This window comes from Phalacrocorax carbo, chromosome 1 (assembly GCF_963921805.1).
Source record: "Phalacrocorax carbo chromosome 1, bPhaCar2.1, whole genome shotgun sequence".
Classification (NCBI taxonomy): domain Eukaryota; kingdom Metazoa; phylum Chordata; class Aves; order Suliformes; family Phalacrocoracidae; genus Phalacrocorax; species Phalacrocorax carbo.
In genome coordinates this window covers 77,227,744-77,247,498 of record NC_087513.1, presented here as the reverse complement: position 1 = coordinate 77,247,498, position 19,755 = coordinate 77,227,744, and the positions used below count along the sequence as shown (strand labels likewise).

General features: G+C 41.3%; 1 protein-coding gene across 1 annotated transcript in view; it reads left to right on the top strand.

Annotated features, from left to right (window-relative positions):
* SHISAL1 (shisa like 1) overlaps positions 1 to 18,928 on the top strand; it is an 83,840-nt gene extending 64,912 nt beyond the window's left edge. Inside the window, exon 5 of the mRNA XM_064461110.1 lies at positions 14,961 to 18,928. Coding sequence (XP_064317180.1) covers position 14,961 — 1 coding nt within the window. The 3' untranslated portion in view covers positions 14,962 to 18,928. The remainder of the gene's footprint in view (positions 1 to 14,960) is intronic.
* The last annotated feature ends 827 nt before the right edge of the window (positions 18,929 to 19,755 follow it).

Here is a 19,755-nt window from a genome sequence, read left to right as displayed (position 1 = left end):
TCTTTTCTGTAGTCCTATGAGAATTTGCAAATGCATTACAAAGATCAAATATACAGCGGGCTGTAATCTAACTCTTAAAGACTGATTATACCATGCTCTGCTTTGGTATTTGAATCTTGGCACACCTACCTGGGCAACAAAGTTCCTGCCTCACAACACTAAGATTGCACATTTTACATTAGGTAGTAGAAACAGAGACATACGGTTTGGGTAACAGCATAACTCACTCTACTGTGCTGTTGTAGGCATCACTGATATAGAGTATCCTGGAACCATTTGAAATATCCAGTAATACAATAGATAACTACCCACCATCAGTTCCATACACAGTATGTATATGCTTTTGTATGTATGTAAGTATGTACATATACATACTTAGAGTATGTATAGCCTATTAACTACAGGCTAGGCAAGCTAATGAAATTCTTGAGTATATAAAGAGGAGATGCCTATTAGTAGGAAGCTGTTATTATCGCACTAGCAGTGGTGAAACTGCTAGAGAGAAACATCACCTTCAGTAGGGCCTATAGCAGAAAAAATTGTAATGGCAGTTGGGAAAGCATTCAGGAAGAGCTACAGAGCTTATCTGACTTTTGGAAAGTCTGTCAAACTGTGTGAGAAGTTTAAGAAGCTCAAGGCTAAAAGCACATTAAAAGGCAATTTGATCCCAGACTGTAAATTCTTCATGGCAATGAGATTTCAGGCAATAGAGGACTATAGCAAACAAAGACAGAAAAAGATCCAATTCCTGGAAGATCAATTTATATAAACTTGACTGGCGATAAAGAGCAGGATTAACCTCAGTTTAGCTATCTAAAAGTCAAGCATCTACTAGTTGTTTAGGCACCCTTACTAACACATTGAAAGAGGCATTTCCAGAGGCCTATTCATCCCACCTCTCTTAGGGTGGCTTGAATCACTTGGACTTCTCTTCATTGATTTTTTGGCATTATGTTGAAAGATGAGCTTATACAGGTCACTAAGATTTAACCAGCTGAAGTTTGACAGTGGGATTCATTTCACCTAAGTGTACATCTCTTCAAAATTGGCAGTTCACCAGCGAAATGTCTTGAAATGCAGCAAAATACCTGTACTTGTGATTTTAAAACTGGCAAAGGGGCTAATGCAATATAAGCAAGAGTCACTGGGTGGGAAGCTAGGTCTGCACAGGAGGCCAAACTGCGGTCCCTAAGGAGAACAGCTCTTTAAAATCTGATTTACCTGGGGAATGTGTGAGGCTGTGTTCCCAGAAGACTCACACCAACATCAGTTTTGATAGAATCATAGAATCATTTAGGTTGGAAAAGGCCCTTAAGATCATCAAGTCCAAACGCAAACCCAGCACTGCCAAGTCCACCACTAAACCGTGTCCCTGAGCACCACATCTACATAGCTTTTGAATACCTCCAGGGATGGTGACTCAACCACTTCCCTGAGCAGCCTGTTCCAATCTTTGACAACCCTTTCAGTGAAGAAATTTGTCCTAATATCCAATCTAAACCTCCTCTGGTGCAACTTGAGGCCATCTCCTCTTGTCCTGTTGTTTGTTACTGGGGAGATGAAACCAGCACCCACGTCACAACCACCTCCTTTCAGGTAGCTGTAGAGACCGATAAGGTCTCCCCTCAGCCTCCTCCAGGCTAAACAACCCCAGTTCCCTCAGCCACTCCTCATAAGACCTGCTCTCCAGACCCTTTACCAGCTTTGTTGCCCTTCTCTGGACACGCTCCAGCAACTCAATGTCTTTCTTGTACTGAAAGGCCCAACACTGATCATGGTATTTGAGGTGCGGCCTCACCAGTGCCGCGTACAGGGGCATGACCACTTCCCTACTCCTGCTGGCCACACTATTCCTGACACAAGCCAGGATGCTGATGGCTTTCTTGGCCACCTGGGCACACTGCTGGCTCATGTTCAACCGGCTGTTGACCAACACCCCCAGGTCCTTCTCCACCAGGCAGCTTTCCAGCCACTCTTCCCCAAGCCTGTAGCGTTGCATGGGGTTGTTGTGACCCAAGCATCACATTTTCCTAGCATCGCATTCTCTTTGGACTTACAGAGCAGTCAGAAAACACAGGCCAGCAGCTGCACATCAAAAATCACACAATGCTTTTTCCAATTGTTTCATCCTCTATGATTAGGGAACACGGGACAAACATGTGGCCTTCTTCCTCCCCACCTCTTCCAATAAATGCCTGATTATGCAGCTGCTGCACAATAGCTGCTGATGCCAGTGGGAGTGCGTGGTGATTGCATAATCACACCAAAGAATGGAAATCTCTGGGCAAAGTCTCATCTTGTTACCACCTGCCAAATCGTCTCTCATGTTCTGTGGGCACAGAAAGCCGGGGTGGTAGCAGAGCTGAAGAGGTGGAGATTATTTTTGTGTGTAAATAATTGGCTTCCAATTTTTTATTTGGAAGTGCTGTAAGATTAGAGTGGACACAAGAATATTGACACAGCGCAGCAGGATTCTCTGGTGCAGTGCGTGCACGTGATAGCTGCTGTTGAATTACTCGTTCTGAATTATTATGGTCTTTCTGCCTTTCATCTAATATTAAGGTGCACACCTGAAAACCACAGGCATCACTGGGCCATTGCAAGAAGCCTAAATGTCTGTCATGAAAAAATGAGCATACAATAGATCCACAATACAAAACATGCACACACATGCAAACAAATGAGTATATAATGAAGAATAACGTCGAACAAACAGAGAATAACCCACCAGCTGGCAGTCATAATTGTTCAAAACAAAAATTTCCATGCTTCATAAATTATCATTCAAACCAAGCCATACCAAGTGGAATACCTCAGCCCGATGACGCCAGTCAGGCGCTGTTTTTCTTTCTCTGTGACTCAAGAATTGCTGCTCAGCAGGGGTCGTACACTGTCATTGATCCATGCACAAAGATCCTACTGCAGCCAAAGGACATTTTACACCCCAGCAGACCAATATCTAGATGCAGCTGTGAGACAATTTAAAAATAATAAACCAGTCACAGTTCCACCACTGGCGTCAAAGCATGTTTCTTTTTAAAGCCGGCAATACAGCTCAGATAACCATGAAAGAGAAAATGTTTTCTTGCCTCTTGAACTCAGCTAAAGTTGTCCAGGGTGCTTCGCATCTTCTCTTTCCACATGTCAACACACCTCAACTTTGCCTATGGCTTTTTACATGGGAGAGGCAGGGAGGAGCAAGGGAAGAGACATTTCTGCATAAAATTGTCTTTCTAACATCTCTTCCAGCATCTAGTGCTGTTTCCAGTGATGGTGTTGTGGGTGTTACCCTTCTGCTCCTAACTACAAATAAACAAAGTTAAAAATTACTTATTGCTTGGATGATTACGTGCAAAGAAAGATACACCAGATCTACAACAGGAAGCCAGACAGTAACCAGGTTAAATTGCAACAGGTTTACTCCTATTTTTTTAATTGTTGATAATTTTGTTAATTTTAAAGAGCTGTTCGTTGCTCCTTTTTGAAGGATCTTCAGAAATTTATTTTAAAAGAAATAGGTTTAGACTTCATACTGCTAGAAAGGCCACACAAATTCAGTTGAGGAAAAAAAATCATACACAGAAAGAGCAGTTACAGGAAACACAATGACTGTTTCATCCTACATTGAAATCTAGCTCTCAACACAGTAATTACTACTCTTTTTATGTTTGAGCTCTGACTGAGAAGACTAGCCCTCTTAACACTGAAAAGTGAAAATAGAAAATAAAGCTCTTTGGTAAAAGAAATAACTACTTCAAGAAATGAAATGTTTTCCATATGCCGTTAATATGCATCTGATTTCCAGAAATGAAAGAATTTCCTGTATTGTGCAAAGGTAAATTTTAAAAAAGCTGATTTAACTGGGAGTAAATATACAACTCTGGGCTAAACCACAGGTTTGGGGATCAAAATTCAAGTGCTGAAACAAATTCCTCCCTCCTAAAGAGACCATTCTGCAGCTGGAGCAAGTTCAGCCTCTGGCGAGGCTAAGGGAAGCAGCACACGCATCTTGTTTCAGCTCTCCTGGGGGAATCAGCAGTTTTTATAGAAGGCTTTTTTTATGCACAGGAGAGAAAACTGGAAACAGGAGAAAGAAAAAGGAGTAACTTAGTAAGTCAAATGAAACGCAGAGGCTAGGTGGGGACTGAGGAGCAGTTCCAGCATCCAAAGGGCTCACTGCCTACCTTGCTGCTGGGCAGTTGTCGGATATGGGCACGGGAACCAGCCGCCTTCCTCTTCAGGGCCACTGTTCTGCCCCCTCTGCCCCTACAGCACCCACCTTGCTACCAGGGGAATTAAGAGCCTGGAGTATTTCCTAGTGTTATTAAAAATTGTGGGTGATCCAGCTGGGATCTGGTTCAAGCAATATATTAATCTGATCTGCTTTGGAAACCAACTTTGCCATCTTCTTTCAAATGGAATCTAGAAGAAAATTCTTCTGCTTCTAACATGAATCCCCTGGCATCTCAGTAGCTTTCGGTTTTATTGACTTCCATGGGCCTTGAAAGAAGTCAGCACCTTGAAGCTCTTCAAATGGTACCAGAACACTCATATCTAATTTTTGGCTAACCCCTTTCCCCTCTTTCAGCATGTTTCAACAGTTCAGTTTCCGTGAATGTGTTTTGGTTTATCCTCTGTTGGACCTCAGGACGTGCTAGGCAGCAATTTTAATAGATTGAATTTTGCTGATGCCAAGGTGGCAAAGAGCACTAGGGCAGAAAGAGATAATAAAAGGAGCAGGATATTCACCTGATGTAGGTTGACCTATTTTTGTTTAGCTCAGTAGTTCATTCTTGAATTTTATAAAGAAACTAAGCTACAGTTATCTATAAAATGTGGGAGATTTTATACAGAAACTGTGGGCCAGGTAAATAAATGCTAGATACATATATACATACATACATAAACACATGCATGTACACTTATACCATTATATGTTTACCCACATAGTTCCTTACATATGGCCACATTTTAACTTACTAACTTTTCTGTACAGCTCAGTTAACAGAAAGGTACAAACCACACACATCATCTTGTATAATAAAGCTCCGTTTAACCTCAGCTGTAAGTTGCAAAGACCTGTTACAACACTTAGAACTGACCGCCCACATAAATAAAGATAGTCTACACTGAGTGTACCTTGCATAAGCATCCTTCTAAATTATGTCCTTCTTTTTTAAATAAATTATTGGTCACTGTATGGCAGAGGAATTGCAAAAAAAATTAGAAGTTACTAGACAGAAGAATACACTTATAACCGCACAGCTTTCTGAAACAGGCACTACTGTTATACCAAAGCTTTGGTGGTTTTATTTTTAAAATATCACTAGTAGAACTTTTGGGTGCATTAGGAGATTGCATAAGCAGGGAATGGCTGTGTCCTAGCAAGCTACATCATGAATCACACGGCAAGTTTTACTGCTTGCTTTTTAAACCTGGCTTTCAATTTGTAGCGGATCTGTTAAATTCAAATTGTCAACCAGCATGAAAGGAGGCCTTTTTCTCATATCATGCACCTGAATTTTACATAGAAGGGCACGCTTTTGTAAAGCCTCTTGTACTTTTCATTGTGCTCTCTTGGATCTTAGATATATGGGTTGACACTGCTGTATAAGAGCTGAGCAAATGTGAAGAGTACTTGAGTGTCTTAGGTATGTCAAAGCCCCTTCGTGGGAACAGATTTTGAAAGCCGCCAACATCAGCTTTTGGGAAATTGGGATGAGCTGAAATCAGACACATTGAGGCAATTCAGTCCTTACCACTGATGTAGAAATATTCAAAGGTTCATGGATTTTTTTAAAAGCTTTTGTAGCATTACGAAGGACCTCACTGCACAAAAAAATCCTGAGTATTGAGCCCTGCTCCAAGGACTGCCCATCTATTACCCCATCCACAGGAGCATGCAGCATTTCTTGGGGTGCTTCAGTCAAGAGCCTCAGGGATGCACTTTTTCTGACACTCAGCCAATGGAAGTTCATGAGAGAAGGGGAAAAAAAAATCTTTGGGGCTGCACATGCACATGCAGGATAAGAAGCTGCTTTTCTTTTGAGAGGTAGCTGTATGTGAGGAAATACCTACAGGCCTTGGTTCTTCCATCAAAATCTTTTGGTATGTTACAGATCTTAAATATGTGAATCAAATCTGCTCATGAATAAACATAAAGGAAGAAGGTTTCTAACCGGAACATGGAGACTACAGATCAACTTTCACATAGTGGTACTGGATTGTAAATAGCACAGAGTTGGATGTATTTACATAGATGATTATGTATTTGCATGTGGCAGTATGAGACTGAACATGATGGTAACAGAAATCCATCCTAGTGTTACACATTTTTATAATTCAGTTTTCTGAGGCAGTGGGTCTACTCATTCCCTATGTTAGGCATGGGACTTTGAGGCACCTGCACCTGAACTGATTACCCATCAGTTTCTTTTGGGGCCAGTAAGGATGAAGTGGAGTCCCCACAGCATCACATACCCGACGATGCCTATCCCAGGAGGAGGAGAGCTCTGCAGAGGTGCCTGTTGCTTTCTGTTGAAAATAAAGAAGCCTGAGGTGACTCTCTGGAAATGAAGACATCTAACCGTTTTGAGGTCTGAAGTTAGGTGACAGGCAACTACTTATAGTATCTATGCCATTAATTTACACATAGCAATAATCTCCTTTCCAAAGCAACATGCCTGCTCCAGACCCTAAAGAAGCAGGAAAAAAAATACTAACTTGCCTCTAGCAATAGTTCCTGTTGGCCTCTCCATGTCTAAATATCTCAAATCATCTTCCTCTATGACAGGAATGCAATTAAAGCTATTTGGTCACTCCAGTTAGCTGAAAATATGTGAAAATGAGCACAGTCTCAACTGGAACAAGGAATCTGAGTCCATTACACAATAGCCCTATTCAGTTTGGTATCGTGATTCGCTGAGGTCTTGGAAAAGATGAAGGCAGTTCAAATTGTATACATAATGAAACCAGGGGGTGGGGTATGTGTTGTGAACCATGCAAATTAATTTGCTTTCAGGTGTATCAGTTATTTAATGGTTGCCACACATTAGCCTACAGAAAAATTTGTCAACAATCAGCCAGACTAATTTCAGCCTCAAGTGACGCATTGGATTCGGGCACGCTGGTAGTGACTTGAGGGTTTCATAGATGTCTGGCAAATCAGTAAGCCCAGCTTACTTTCAGTTTTACTTGTATTTGGCCATCCACACTTTTAAGATGCTTTGGAAAGTCCAGGGCATTTTGAGTATTTTTTTGAAACAACCATACGAGGAGGAAGAAAACCTTTCAGGTCATTAAAAGTCAGACTGCAGCGCTTCAGTGAAGGAAGACACATGCAGCTTTTAAGTGATCATCTTTCAGTTTATGTCCTCAAACCTTCATCTGTTCCTCTATTAAACACTTATAAATCAGAACCTTGAATGCTTTATATTTCCTTTTAAAAAACTCCTCAGAAACTCTCCAAGAGATCTGGATGTTTTTACTTTCCAGAACTGTATTCAGGAGTATCAACCATTTCAGGGACTATCAAATGGAAAAAATTGCTACTAATTGAAAAATACTTGACTTTCAGAAGCATAGGATTACTTCAGAAACCATTATTCACAGTAAGTAATATTTATTTATGTTAGCAACCCGTATTGGTTTCACATCACTGCTCTTTGTAAGTGAGAATTGTAAAATATGGCCTTTAGTAAAAAAAAATAGAGAAAATTGTATCCTGTGTGGTTTCATTCCTCTCCCACCCAACCCAGCTGATGGGACAAAAGATGTATTTAATTTGTACAATTATAGATATTCCAGAAACCCTACAGGAAACCCGTTTTCTCTCTTAGCTTTGGTCTGTTAGCCAGGCAGCCATATTAATAACAGAAGTTAAGCCAGCTGCTGTTTTAACACCCGCAGTTCTGGTGGAGGAGGTGGGGAAGGCAAGTCCTCGCCTGCAGCAGCTCTCCAGGCTCACTCCAAGTGCCAAGCCTCCTCCCACATCCGTCTGTGAGACAGACCTGGGATCCGAGCAGATCCCAAGCTTCACTTACCAAAAAAGCAGCCAGAGCATCGGTAACGAGACCATATGCCGTGCCAAAACCAGCGCTGGTACAGGGCTGTTTTTGTCATTGCAGGGGAGAGCTGGGAGGCAGTTTCTAACTGGTTGCAATTTGTTTCCCAGCTCTCTGCCTACCAGCTCAGAGCACTGCTACAGACACAAGTCCGAAACAGTGGACCCATCAGTATCAAGCCCAAACACGTGCTATAGATAAAGTGTTCCTCTAAAAACCATCTTTGAACTCTCTATTAGCAACCAGAAGTCATTGAATCAGATTTTAAAGTAATTTAAAGATGCAAATAAAAACTCTCCACTGGTGTGAGTAATCTTCTTTCATGTGACTGCACACCACTGTGAGGCTCGGCTGTCATTAATATCAGATCTTAGCATTGGGTTCAGATTTAGCTAGAAATAAATAACAGTAGAGTGTAAATCCTTCAAGCTGCTGTATGTCCCTCTGGCAAGGAGAGTACCCCTGCTCCTCCCCTGACCCACCAACCTTTCCCTTGCAGGGCAGCAGCACAACCAAGGACCTGGCCAGCAGGTACCTGCCATCCACCAGCAGCTCCTTCTCCCATACAAGTCCCCAAGCCAGCCTACCCCCTGGGAATGCAAGATCTTCCCAAAGTTTCTAAAGCTCCTTTAAAGCCAGTGAGCAGCTCTCAGCAGTGATGAGAAGAGCAGTTTGGTTTATATCCCCCAGTCCTTATGGGAGTTATACAAACCTTATCCAGGCTAAAAGAGGTGAGATTCTTAAGAAATGGAGCGAGCAATTTAAAAGGCAGATTTACCAACACTCGTTGAAATGGAAATTTCTTTAAAATTGCATTGCTTCATAATTTGTGCAATTGAACTTTTTCTGGTAACCTTTCTTCAAGCATTGTAAACAGTCATTGCTGCTCTAGAATATATGGCTGCAACTTTCCAATATCTAAGACAGCTGACAGCATTCACTTTTGTAACATATTAAGCCTTTAGGTGATAATTAGTTCCATAACACAGACAGGCTATTCTGCTCTGCGAGCACAATGGAAGCAAGCACATGCCTATTTCCCACCTATATTTCCCAGGTGGAAGGGAGGAGACCAGTCTGACAGCTGACATGCAGCCCCATTTCCAGTGACTGTTCGGTAGGACCTATTCCACCTGCACTTTTGAGTTGGTCCCCGTTCATGCTGTGTGTCTGACTTGTTCCTTGTCAAGTACGCATTGTACTAATGCATTGCAGCATGAGCAAATACATTGCTGAAAGCACACTGCAAAGGAAACTCATGTAATCCAAATGGTTTCTTCCCATATGAGCAGTCTCTCTCACGTAATCGTGGCATCGGTTACGGAAAACAGGCTTTCTGGTGCTTCGGTAGGACTACTATGAACTTAGTATAAGCTTTAACCTACCCCAGCAAAAGCTTTCTCTCCTGATAGCCCTGTTTATGTTGAAGTACAAAGCACATCCCAGCACTGCTCAGGGCACGTTGCAAAAGACTTGTAAGTAGGCCTTATCTTTCCGTAAGACACCAGCTAAATGCATGTTATTCCACTCATTGTTCCAACCGAACGATCTTTTGCCTCATGTTAAATAAGAATAGCAATTCACAAGCTATGATAGCAAAAGGGTAGGTTATACGTCCTCCAAAAAAGCAGCAGGGCAGAGAAGTCCTGCTGAGAACGTATTCTTTTGAACCGACAGGGAAAAGCTTCACCTCCTGAGCACCCTAGTGCTACACCCCAGATCCATGACTCATGCACGTAGTGGTTCACAGTCCTCCATCTATGCTTAACCCAGGGCATGTAATAACCTTTCTAATTGCCATTCACACCTGCACTGGGTAAGTTACAAGCCACCAGCGGGTACCTGCCCTCAAATATGAATGCCTCCAAAATGTCCCCACAGAATGTAATCAAGATTTAACAAGCCCTTCTGCCCATGCCTCCCTGGGCTTACAGGCCTGTTATGAAGTCCCAGTGTTTCTTACCATCTGATGGATAGAAGCATCCCAGACATTTCTGACTACTTAGCAAAGGGCTTCTCTCAGTTGGCCCCATTTGCGCGTCCCCCAACCACCAAGAGCGCACCTACCAGGGCAGAAGCTTCTGGTTTCATTCTTAACACATCCCAGGTATTCCCGTCGTCTTGTATCAGGTCTGCAGGTAAGGGATTGCTTAACTCTGATGAATCTGGCACGTGTTGCACATTCGTTCTGTTTAAGCCCTAACACCTTCCTGAGGTATTTGCTTTCAAACATATTTTGACATTTCTCTCCACCTTTGCAGAATTGTCAGCCATGGTAGAAGTAACACTTGAGCTGAAAATTCAGGGTCTGTTTTTCAAGTTGAAAATTTCCAGTGCCTGGGTTTTGTTTAAACTCTTAAGCACCAGATGTCTATCTTCCCTGAGCCAGCTATTATTTTAGAAACATTAGCGACAGCTACCAGTGGTGATGGTCATTTTACGTAATGGCTGCGACAAAATTGACCTGCCACCATTTAGGGCAGACCTCATGCAGGTGCCATGATGCATTTCACAGCTAGACCAGGGGAGAATTTGTGCTGCGTCAAAAGCGATGTAACCCAGTAAAAGATCACTCAGCCTGGGATGAAAATAGGGGCCAAACCACCACTCCTTTATGGCAAGATGGCAACATCCAACGCCACTGCTTAATGCCGCAGTGTTCCTAGTCAATTCAATAAACTGAAACATTTGACCTCTTCAGGACTGAGCCAACCTGAGGCAAACTTCAGTTGTTGTTGAAGTTTCCCCTACATAGGAAAAGCCTGAATCATTCAGCTATTTTGATGTTCTCCCAAAGTAAAAAATGACGAGCCTGAGACTTTCCGCTTTCTTTCATGCAAACAAGAGAGCCAAACTGAGATTGCACCAGCAGCATCCGTTCTGGCATTTCATAACTTTTAAGAATTAGAGTTGGTAACCGAGCAGCCTTTCGGCATACATTTTGGATATAATGTTATATGCTACGTATAATATAGCCATAGGAGTGTGCAGATGCCAAGCTATGAAAATTATTTCCCTGCTCTTTGGCAGACTCCACAGGCAGAGTGATTAGATTATCTTCTATTTCCTTCTGGTTTGTAACATATTTAGACACCTGAATGGCTTTTCATTTGGTGCTTGTCCTGCAATTCATTTCTCATATCCTTCCTTTCAATCTTGTGAGGCTTTTTTTAAAATCTAGTGCATTGTGCTTTGTCCTCCCTTGTCCTTCCATGTATGGGGAAGGAGGGCATTCCTATTGCCTATAATAATCAGTGTATCTGCCAAGGGCTTCTTATTGCAGAAAGCTGTTTGTTAGCCTGGTATCCAAGCTACTCCTATGAACAAAGAAAGCAAAATCTTTTCTTCCACTCCCAGCATGACCAGATTTGAAGGCAACAGAACCTCAACAGGCGCAGATCAGTGCAGGTCTGCTTAGATCAGTGTAATACAATTTTATGCCAGAGCAAGATCTGGACATTTGTGGAGACCATTTCCTTTGTTATCTGAAGTCTGACGGGGCTGTGGTCATTGATGGTGCTTTTATGTGAACAGTAACTTAGCAAGAGGCGCTGGAACAGTAAGTGTGGTAACTGTTTACTTAATTTGTCAGAAAATTACAAAAGTTCCTGAAAAAAACTTGTCTCCAGAGGCTCTGAATCATTCCTTCATTATTAATGGATGCCATTTTTTCCAGCAGAACTAAGCCGCCATGCAAAGTCATCGCTGTGGAAAGGGAGGCAATCTTTTAGTTAGCTACTTCCTTGCCAGGCAACAACTGATGCAACTTGACTGGGTGCTGTTCACTGAGCAGTCAGGTAGGGCAGCGATGGCGATCTGGGGTGCCACACAATGACGGTAACCTTTGCTAGTGAGTAGGAGCAACCTGAGCCACCTCCAGAGCACATGCGTCAGCTCTAAATACATTAAAATCCTGTAGCAGTGACCAGAAGTGACAAATACTGGGTTTCTGTTGCCAAGCACACAGTGTTGGGAGGCTGGGATATAATACTCTGGCTAACTGCACATGGAAATTAGTGTTCATCTTTCTTAGGAAAATGCAAGTATTTTCACTGATCCCACTATTGCAAAATGATCTGAAGCAGTACGTCTCACCTTTACTGGTCCAGCCGTCAATCCGTCAATCACACACCCCACTCCACTTCTTGCTAGAGGAAGAGGACCTTTTGGCCTGGCGTCTCTCCTGTCAGGGTTCAGTTTCAGGCAGAAGCTATTGATTCGGCACCAGGCTCAGCCAGGAGCTCGGGAAATGAAGGGTGAATGCTTCATACTCGATGTCCAAGGCTTTCAGAGCTGAGTGTGGTCTATGTCTTGCTGGCTCTGCTGTTCTCATCCTCCCACTCATTCTCCCATAGCTTTACACACACATTAGGGGAACTGGCAGAGAATTGAAGCTACTCACACAAGTGATATTTTATCTTCCGTGCTGCATACAAATATTCATAACCTTTCCTGCGGTCTTTGGATCCAGGAACTCTCATTTTACACCACCTTGGTGACACTCTTGTTTTTACATTAATCTTGGAAGAAGGATCTGGCCAGGAGCAAGTTTGGGATTCTCAGGTACAGGAAAAGAGTAACTGGCTGATCAGTCTGACACATTTAAATCTGCATTCTGTCCTGGAGCACACAAATGCCTGCTCTACCTGCTCTATCTCTAAACATTTCTTTTAAAGTTAATAAATAACTAAAATAAATCACATCCTATCAAACAATTTAGTGATTAAAACTGCAGATTGTAGATCAGTAAAGCATTTCATCTGTGCTAAAGCACACAACACTACGGAAGAGTGAAAAGAAACAACTGAAGGTGCTGTGAAGGATGTAGGTGGCTCCAAGCCATGATATGTGCTCTTACTCTTCAGTTTCTCTCTCCCCAGGTATTTTTTAAATTAGTTATAAATAAGTCTCAGGAGACTCTCTTCTAGATACAAACAACTGTTTTAAACTTCGGCTGCCTGCAGACCTCACAAAAGACAGGTTTACATGTTTTGTTAGTATCCCTTTCTACCAACATCAAAAAAGGACACTGACAGAACAAAGAAGGCAAAGTAATTTTTTTGCATTTCTAACGTGAATAAAGCTGTCTAGTCTATCTGAGTATTAGAAAGCAATTAACTGTCAAACCTCGACATAGGTTTCATTTAACTGAGTTTTGGGTGAAGACTTAAATCCTCAGAGTTAGGGGACAATTGCATATTTCTGCTCAGAGGTCCTCTCTGGCTAGCAGTACTGTGAGAAATGCCTAAATCTGAACTAAGATAATACAGTTGATCTACAGCTGAGGTGGCTGCCTACCTGATCTTGCACTTCTAAGCAGATTCACCGCTGCAATTTCAAAGAAGTTATGCCAACACAAAAGTTGAGACTCAAGCCTCAGATACTGAATAGATTTGGTGGGTAAAACACTAAATAACCTCAAACATGCTGATTCCCACAGATACTCTGCTGTCTGAATTAGATGTTTCTTTATTTTTTATACATTAATGGAATGCAATATGTATAATGTAGCATGTAGATTTGGGAATACCCAATATGCAAAGAACTCTGTCTGGTGGGAGAAGTTAATTAAGTATTGTTGCTACTAGGATACTAAATTGTGCTTCCAGCAGCTTGTATTTGGACCATTATGTTTGCCTGCTTGAGCAAAAAGATGCATTGCTTTAATTTATTATTATAAGTAACCTCAAAACTTTCCCTAGTTGGGCTTTCAGCTAATTTACCTACACGCTGCCATAGTTCATGTATGGACAGATCACATAGCCGTTTACACACACACACTCTGCGCAAGGTAAAGATGGGCAGATTTAAAGCATTTGTTATGTCCAGGAGGCAATGACAAATACTCACAATACTTCTGTGTTGAAAGCACATGAATGTAATACTTACACATTTACATATGTGGAAATAGAAGTGCATTTTTTTCTCATCATATAAAAGGAATAGGGGTTAGAGTAAGCAGCCTATGCTTGGTCTGATGCATATGTTGGTAATGAGTGCAATAGGAGGTCGCCATGCCATTTGATAAAGGCATTTACCATATGGTCACCGGCACACTCTACTCATGTAAACAGCTCCGATGAGATTATCCATGGAGATATCCATGGAGATAAGTAAATTTATGGTTGCAGACGGAAGCCCTCTGCACTTTGTACTTTCAGAGTAGACTACGAGCAGTAGAAATGAAGAGGTTAGCAGTTCTTTGCATTTTCTCTTTCACTTTTTCAGGTGAGTATTTGATCTTTTCATCTCACAGGTAGTAGACAACACAACAATGTGGAATGGGTACAGTGGCATAAATACAGGAAGAGGGATTTGGGGTGAAATTTGATTTTTATAATGGAGCATACAGCCTTGCTGTCTCCAGCAGCCAAGGCTCCATGACCTGCAGGAAAGAATCCCATCTCCCTCCCTGCTAAGTCCCCAGGATTCCCTCTTGATAATGCTCACCCAGGGGTTGGCCTGGCACACACCATCAGCACTTCAGGTATGCACACAGACCCAGGAGCTAGGCAGCACTCCGTGTTCCCCCAGGTTACAAGTAAGAATAAGCAGCTTGCACACCTACCATGTGATTAATATTTTGCAGAACCAGGACCAGTTTAATATGAATAGGGAGAAACAAGGTTAGCCTCCACTCTGACTATATAGGAAAAAAGAGAAGGAGAATGTAACTATCCGTATCACACAAGCTCACACTGGGCCAAATAGCGCTAACAAGGGAAGGTAGAGACCTCCTAACAGCTCTTCTTTCTTTCTCACATTTTCCTTCCTCTTTCTTACCTCCCCAAATTAATTCCACAACTGAGAAAACTACAAGTTTTTCTTTACAGGAAATACTTTGATGCTGTGTGCTCAGGAAACATTACAGGAACATTTGTGGTTTATGTCTTCCAGAAAATTATATTGATGTGCCTCAAGATGGGAGAGGTAAGATCATACTTCACGGAGCAGCTTTCAAGAAAAACAACTAAATGACAAGAGCTGAAAAAAATGATGGATAAGCAGGAGAGAGAAAGACTGCGAGAGAGGTATTCAGCAAGTCACCTGAAGAGAAATACGATTCAGACAACTTCTGTAGGCAATGATACAGAAAAAGTCTCCAGAAGAAAGTAGTCTGTAAGCAATATTTTAATTCTAGACTGACAATAGTATCTCTGAAAGGAAGCATCATATTTGAGGAAATGTTCAATGGGAAGAAAATTAAGTTGCTCTGGCAAATCCACACAAAGGTGGAAAAAGATCACAAGACAAACCCTTGGTAGATAACTTTTCTTTGCCTCCCCATCCATCTATTGCCAGTTGAGCCTAATCTAAGTGTCAGAATACTGAATGTGAGTTTTTCCAAAGTTCTCTGGTGAATGTTTTGTCACAATAGGGTAGATGCTGGCAATCCCCATCACTGTTAGGCATATTGTCATATGCATTACAAGGTTAAGTGAAGCCCTTTCATCAAGTCAACTGCAGGGTAGCAATCATTTCAACCTTAATACACATTTTAAGATATTTGGCAATGATCTAAGACATCAAACATCTGAGCACATCTTGGCTTCAGCTTCACACACCCTCCTGATGAGAGGAGCTTTATTAAGCAACACAGACATCCCATTGCACCCCCATACTCTTTGAAGCTGAAAAAGAAAGATAAGAAAATAACTATATATTTCAAAAGCAATAATACCATTGTCCCTCTGCTTTACAAGGCAATAATCCAATTCCCTCAGCCACCGACTAGCTTCAGAGTTTACCCCTCACAAATCTAAGAATTCATTTGTAAGCCAGAAGGGCAATGATGCTACCACAGAAGTATGTGGAGTACTTGGTCACTAGGTTGCAATAGCTTGATTTAATTTTCCACAGGACAGGTTTATTTTAAAATTATACAGTATCAATTACTTAAGCAAATCCTGTGCAATTCAATTATTTAAGAGAGAACCTGGCCATGACAACCGAAGAGAAATCATCTAGAAATCATAACACAAAGCCATGATAATGCCAAATTAATCCTTCATGCCTAGTATTTTCTCCTGCAAATCTGAAATACTTTAAAATAACCATATATTTTACTGTATAAGCAACATGAGGAACACCTTGTCAATGAGCGATCAAGTTTTCCTTTTGTACCTCTCTGATTTGAGTGAATTTCGGTCTTCTGTTGAACTCAAAAGCAATAGGCTACTGAGTGATTCAAGCTAATTCACAGCTACTGGAGTGCATGATGGTACATGACTAAAACCACGCAGGATTAAATAGTGCTGGGGGACCCAACAAATCTGGAGACCACAGGAGTGCCCAGTCTTCAAGGAAGGCCCAATCCGCGTAGGATACCAATATGCACATGCCCCTTTTCTTTGCAAACCAACCAGTAAAAAATGCCACGTATCACTGAGTAAGGGCAGGCAACAGCTAATAAGAAAGAATTCAAATTACACCCTGCAGGCATTAGACTCCCCATCCTGTCCTGGGTAAGCTTAAGGCCTGGCCCATTCTCTGTTCACAGAAGCTCCTGCGTAAGCACCTCTGCGTGCAACTCAGCTTTTAGAGCCGTAACAGAGCTGCCACAGAGCTACTGGGGTGTTCTACAGTGTGAGGAATGTAGCACTTCAAATAAAACAGAGTAAGTATTTTTTAAACCTTGATTGATGCTAGACCTAAGAGATTCTAGTTTTCTGAAATTAATCTTTCATCAGAGCATTACAGAACGTTCAAAGCACTTCAGCTGGGAACAAAAAGGACCTCCAGCAAAGACACACTATAAGTAGCTTGCAGATACTAGCAGGCAGTCTAGACTGCTCTCTCCTTGATGATGAGAGCTTCAGGAGGGAAAGGGCCAGTGCTCCTGGTGGTGGGAGAGCTAACCCTATGAGATGTAAGGTGGTGCTATTAGTGTCAGCTTGCAAGAAAAGCAAAGGAAACCAAGTAGCTGGAAGCAGTGCCATCCATACCTCTGCCAGCATCACATCTTCTCCACACTCTCACGTTGGCTCCAAGATCTACAACCCCTGCACACACTCAACAAAGTACGTATCTACAGTAATCAGTGTTACCCTGGCGCTTTGTAGTAGCTGTTTGCTCCTTTTTCATTCTACCAGCACCTACTTTCATTGTGAGGTGATGACCGCCACAGAGAGCTTTGTAAAAAGCTTATGTTCATGAAGGAATTTGTATTAGATACTGGTTTGTGTGACTTACTGTATTTTGTAAGGGTTTTTTTCCCTTTGGGAATTTGTGCGTTATTAATGAGCAGTTTTATGCTTTACTTCTAGTACATGTATACCTTGTAACTGATGTGCATTTCGTTTGTTTGTTTTCTTCTATTCTCTATATGGAGCCAGTTAATAGAAGGTAGATACTCTCTGGCTGAAATTCTGATTTTGCCTACCCGTTAATTTATGGATAAATCCATGTCACAGCTGATGAACAAGTGTTCATCAACTGTGTTGTTATAATCATCTGCTAGGCTTTCTAATTCAGCAGAATATAAGATCCTGAATAAGACTAATGCTTGTTGGGCCTTAAACTAAAGGGAAATAGTGCACCACACGTCTTTCCCTACCACCATCACTATCGGCCCTTCTCCTTTAGCCTTTGGGACACTGCAGGAGAGCACTGGCTAGACAGTCACCTGACCACCTCAGCCATCTGTGTAGCAGTGCTCTGATATCCCTCTGCATTTAACTGATCAAAATTACGGTGAGCCAGATAAACTGCAATGAATTCTTCAATTATTTCTGCAGAAAAAGACTGGTTCAAACACAATACCCCTCTACAGAAAAAGACCCGGACTAAAAGAAATATATTTTCCTCTATGTTCATCCTGATATAGTTGGAAAAACAAAGGAAATAAAATTAACATTTACATAATTGTATAATTCCCTTGTACACCCTGTTTAACAATGGCAGCTGTCTGACTCAGTGGCTATTAACAACTTCCATGCTCCAGAAACCTCCTTCCTTGTCCAACCAATTTTCTCTCTTCAGTTTTACTGGGAACTGAGTGTCCAACTTCTTAATAATTGCTGTGCATAATGTAGGACATAAAAAGTTAACTTATAAAGCTTGTGCAGGACTTGATGTTGTAATTAACCATCTTTCGTGCCTGGTTATCGATCTTACAAAAACAGTGAAAGCAATCTGGCCTCTTAATATATATACTTCAGCATATTGTAGCAGCTATTTTAGATAACTGGTTTTAATAGTTTTATTATGGCTGTAATTTGTATATGAGACCTGTCCACTTGAAGAAGCGATGAAGTAACATGTCAAAGTGATTTTTGCAGTCAGTTCTGTTTAGCCACCAGTGATGGTGTATGAAAAGTAAAGCAACAAAAACAAAACCTCACCCACTCGCCAGGAAGAAACATCTTTTCTCAGCCTTTAAAATTCTCTTGTATAAGACAGGCATTTCTTCTAGTCCTCTTTTTAAAGAAATAGTAAATCATTAAGAAGATAATATATACAGTACAATAGTCTATTTTAATAGTCTGCAGTCAAATTTTAGGCTAACTAAGCTAACTAGAAATTCTAGGGTTACAGTGATTTCTCAGTCTATTAATACATTGACAATAATACTGTTTACATAACACTCGATGTTTGAAATCAGTACGTGCCAGTGTCCAGTGATTTGCTAATCTAGTTTTTGATCTAATCCTGTCCTATTTTTTGCAGCATTCTCTAACTTCATATTATGAATCATGTTGTCTTTCTAAAGTGATTGCTAAGTAAACCAAAAAATGTGTTTTACACTGCTATTGCACTGCTCTTGTCTTTATATACGGTAGTTTTTATAAAGACGTCCTTAGGTTTTAATAAATGAGTGTAACGTAAACTAATCTCTGTAATAAAACTTGCTTTAATGTTTCAAAGACTGTCTGGAATAGCTGTAGAGATTTAAGTTTTCACTTTTTCCAGTAGCTTCAAACTTCATGGTTTCCTTTCCATCTGCAGGGAAATCCCCAGCTACCAGTACTCCATAGTTTATACAAGAGGTTTATACAAGGGGAAATGAAGAGAGCGTATTTAATGCAAGGAATGATGCTTGGATTTGGAGGGGAAAAAAAGGTCCCCCAAAACCCAAACCACACCACAAAAAAAAAAAAAAAAACCAAAAAAAACCCCAAAAAAAAGGCTAAGGCCATTATGTAAATAAATACATGGTCCATTTATTCTGCATCACATTTCCAGCAGTTGCTAATACCAGCTATTTAAGAGGGAAGTATGGGATACTGAACAGAGACTGCTAAGAAGAAAACATAATCTTTCCACTAGTCAAGGCTAGCTGAAAAGGCCAAATGTGCAACTGAGCAGAAAGAAAGCAACATTTTGATTTCCACACACGAAGTACTCTGTCCCACATGGATGATATAGTAGGTCCATCTACCAGGCTGAGGCAGGGGCAAATACAGTTCAACTTGCTCTTTACAAAAAGACAGGACCAACAATTCACAAAGGCAAGAGATTATTTCTTTTTTTCCCCTGCCAGGCTGAAGGATTTGGACAGTTTTCCCAGAAAGGTTTAGACTTTCTAAACCACACTCTGCTCTCTCAGGTCCCTCTGTCACCTGTTGTTTAGGAGGCATCATTGACAATGTTCCAAAAATATTAAGCATGCTGAGCTGAAATTTCAGCTTTCAGACTACCAAAAGGGAACATTTTTGACAACTAGATTACACACATGCACACACACACAAAA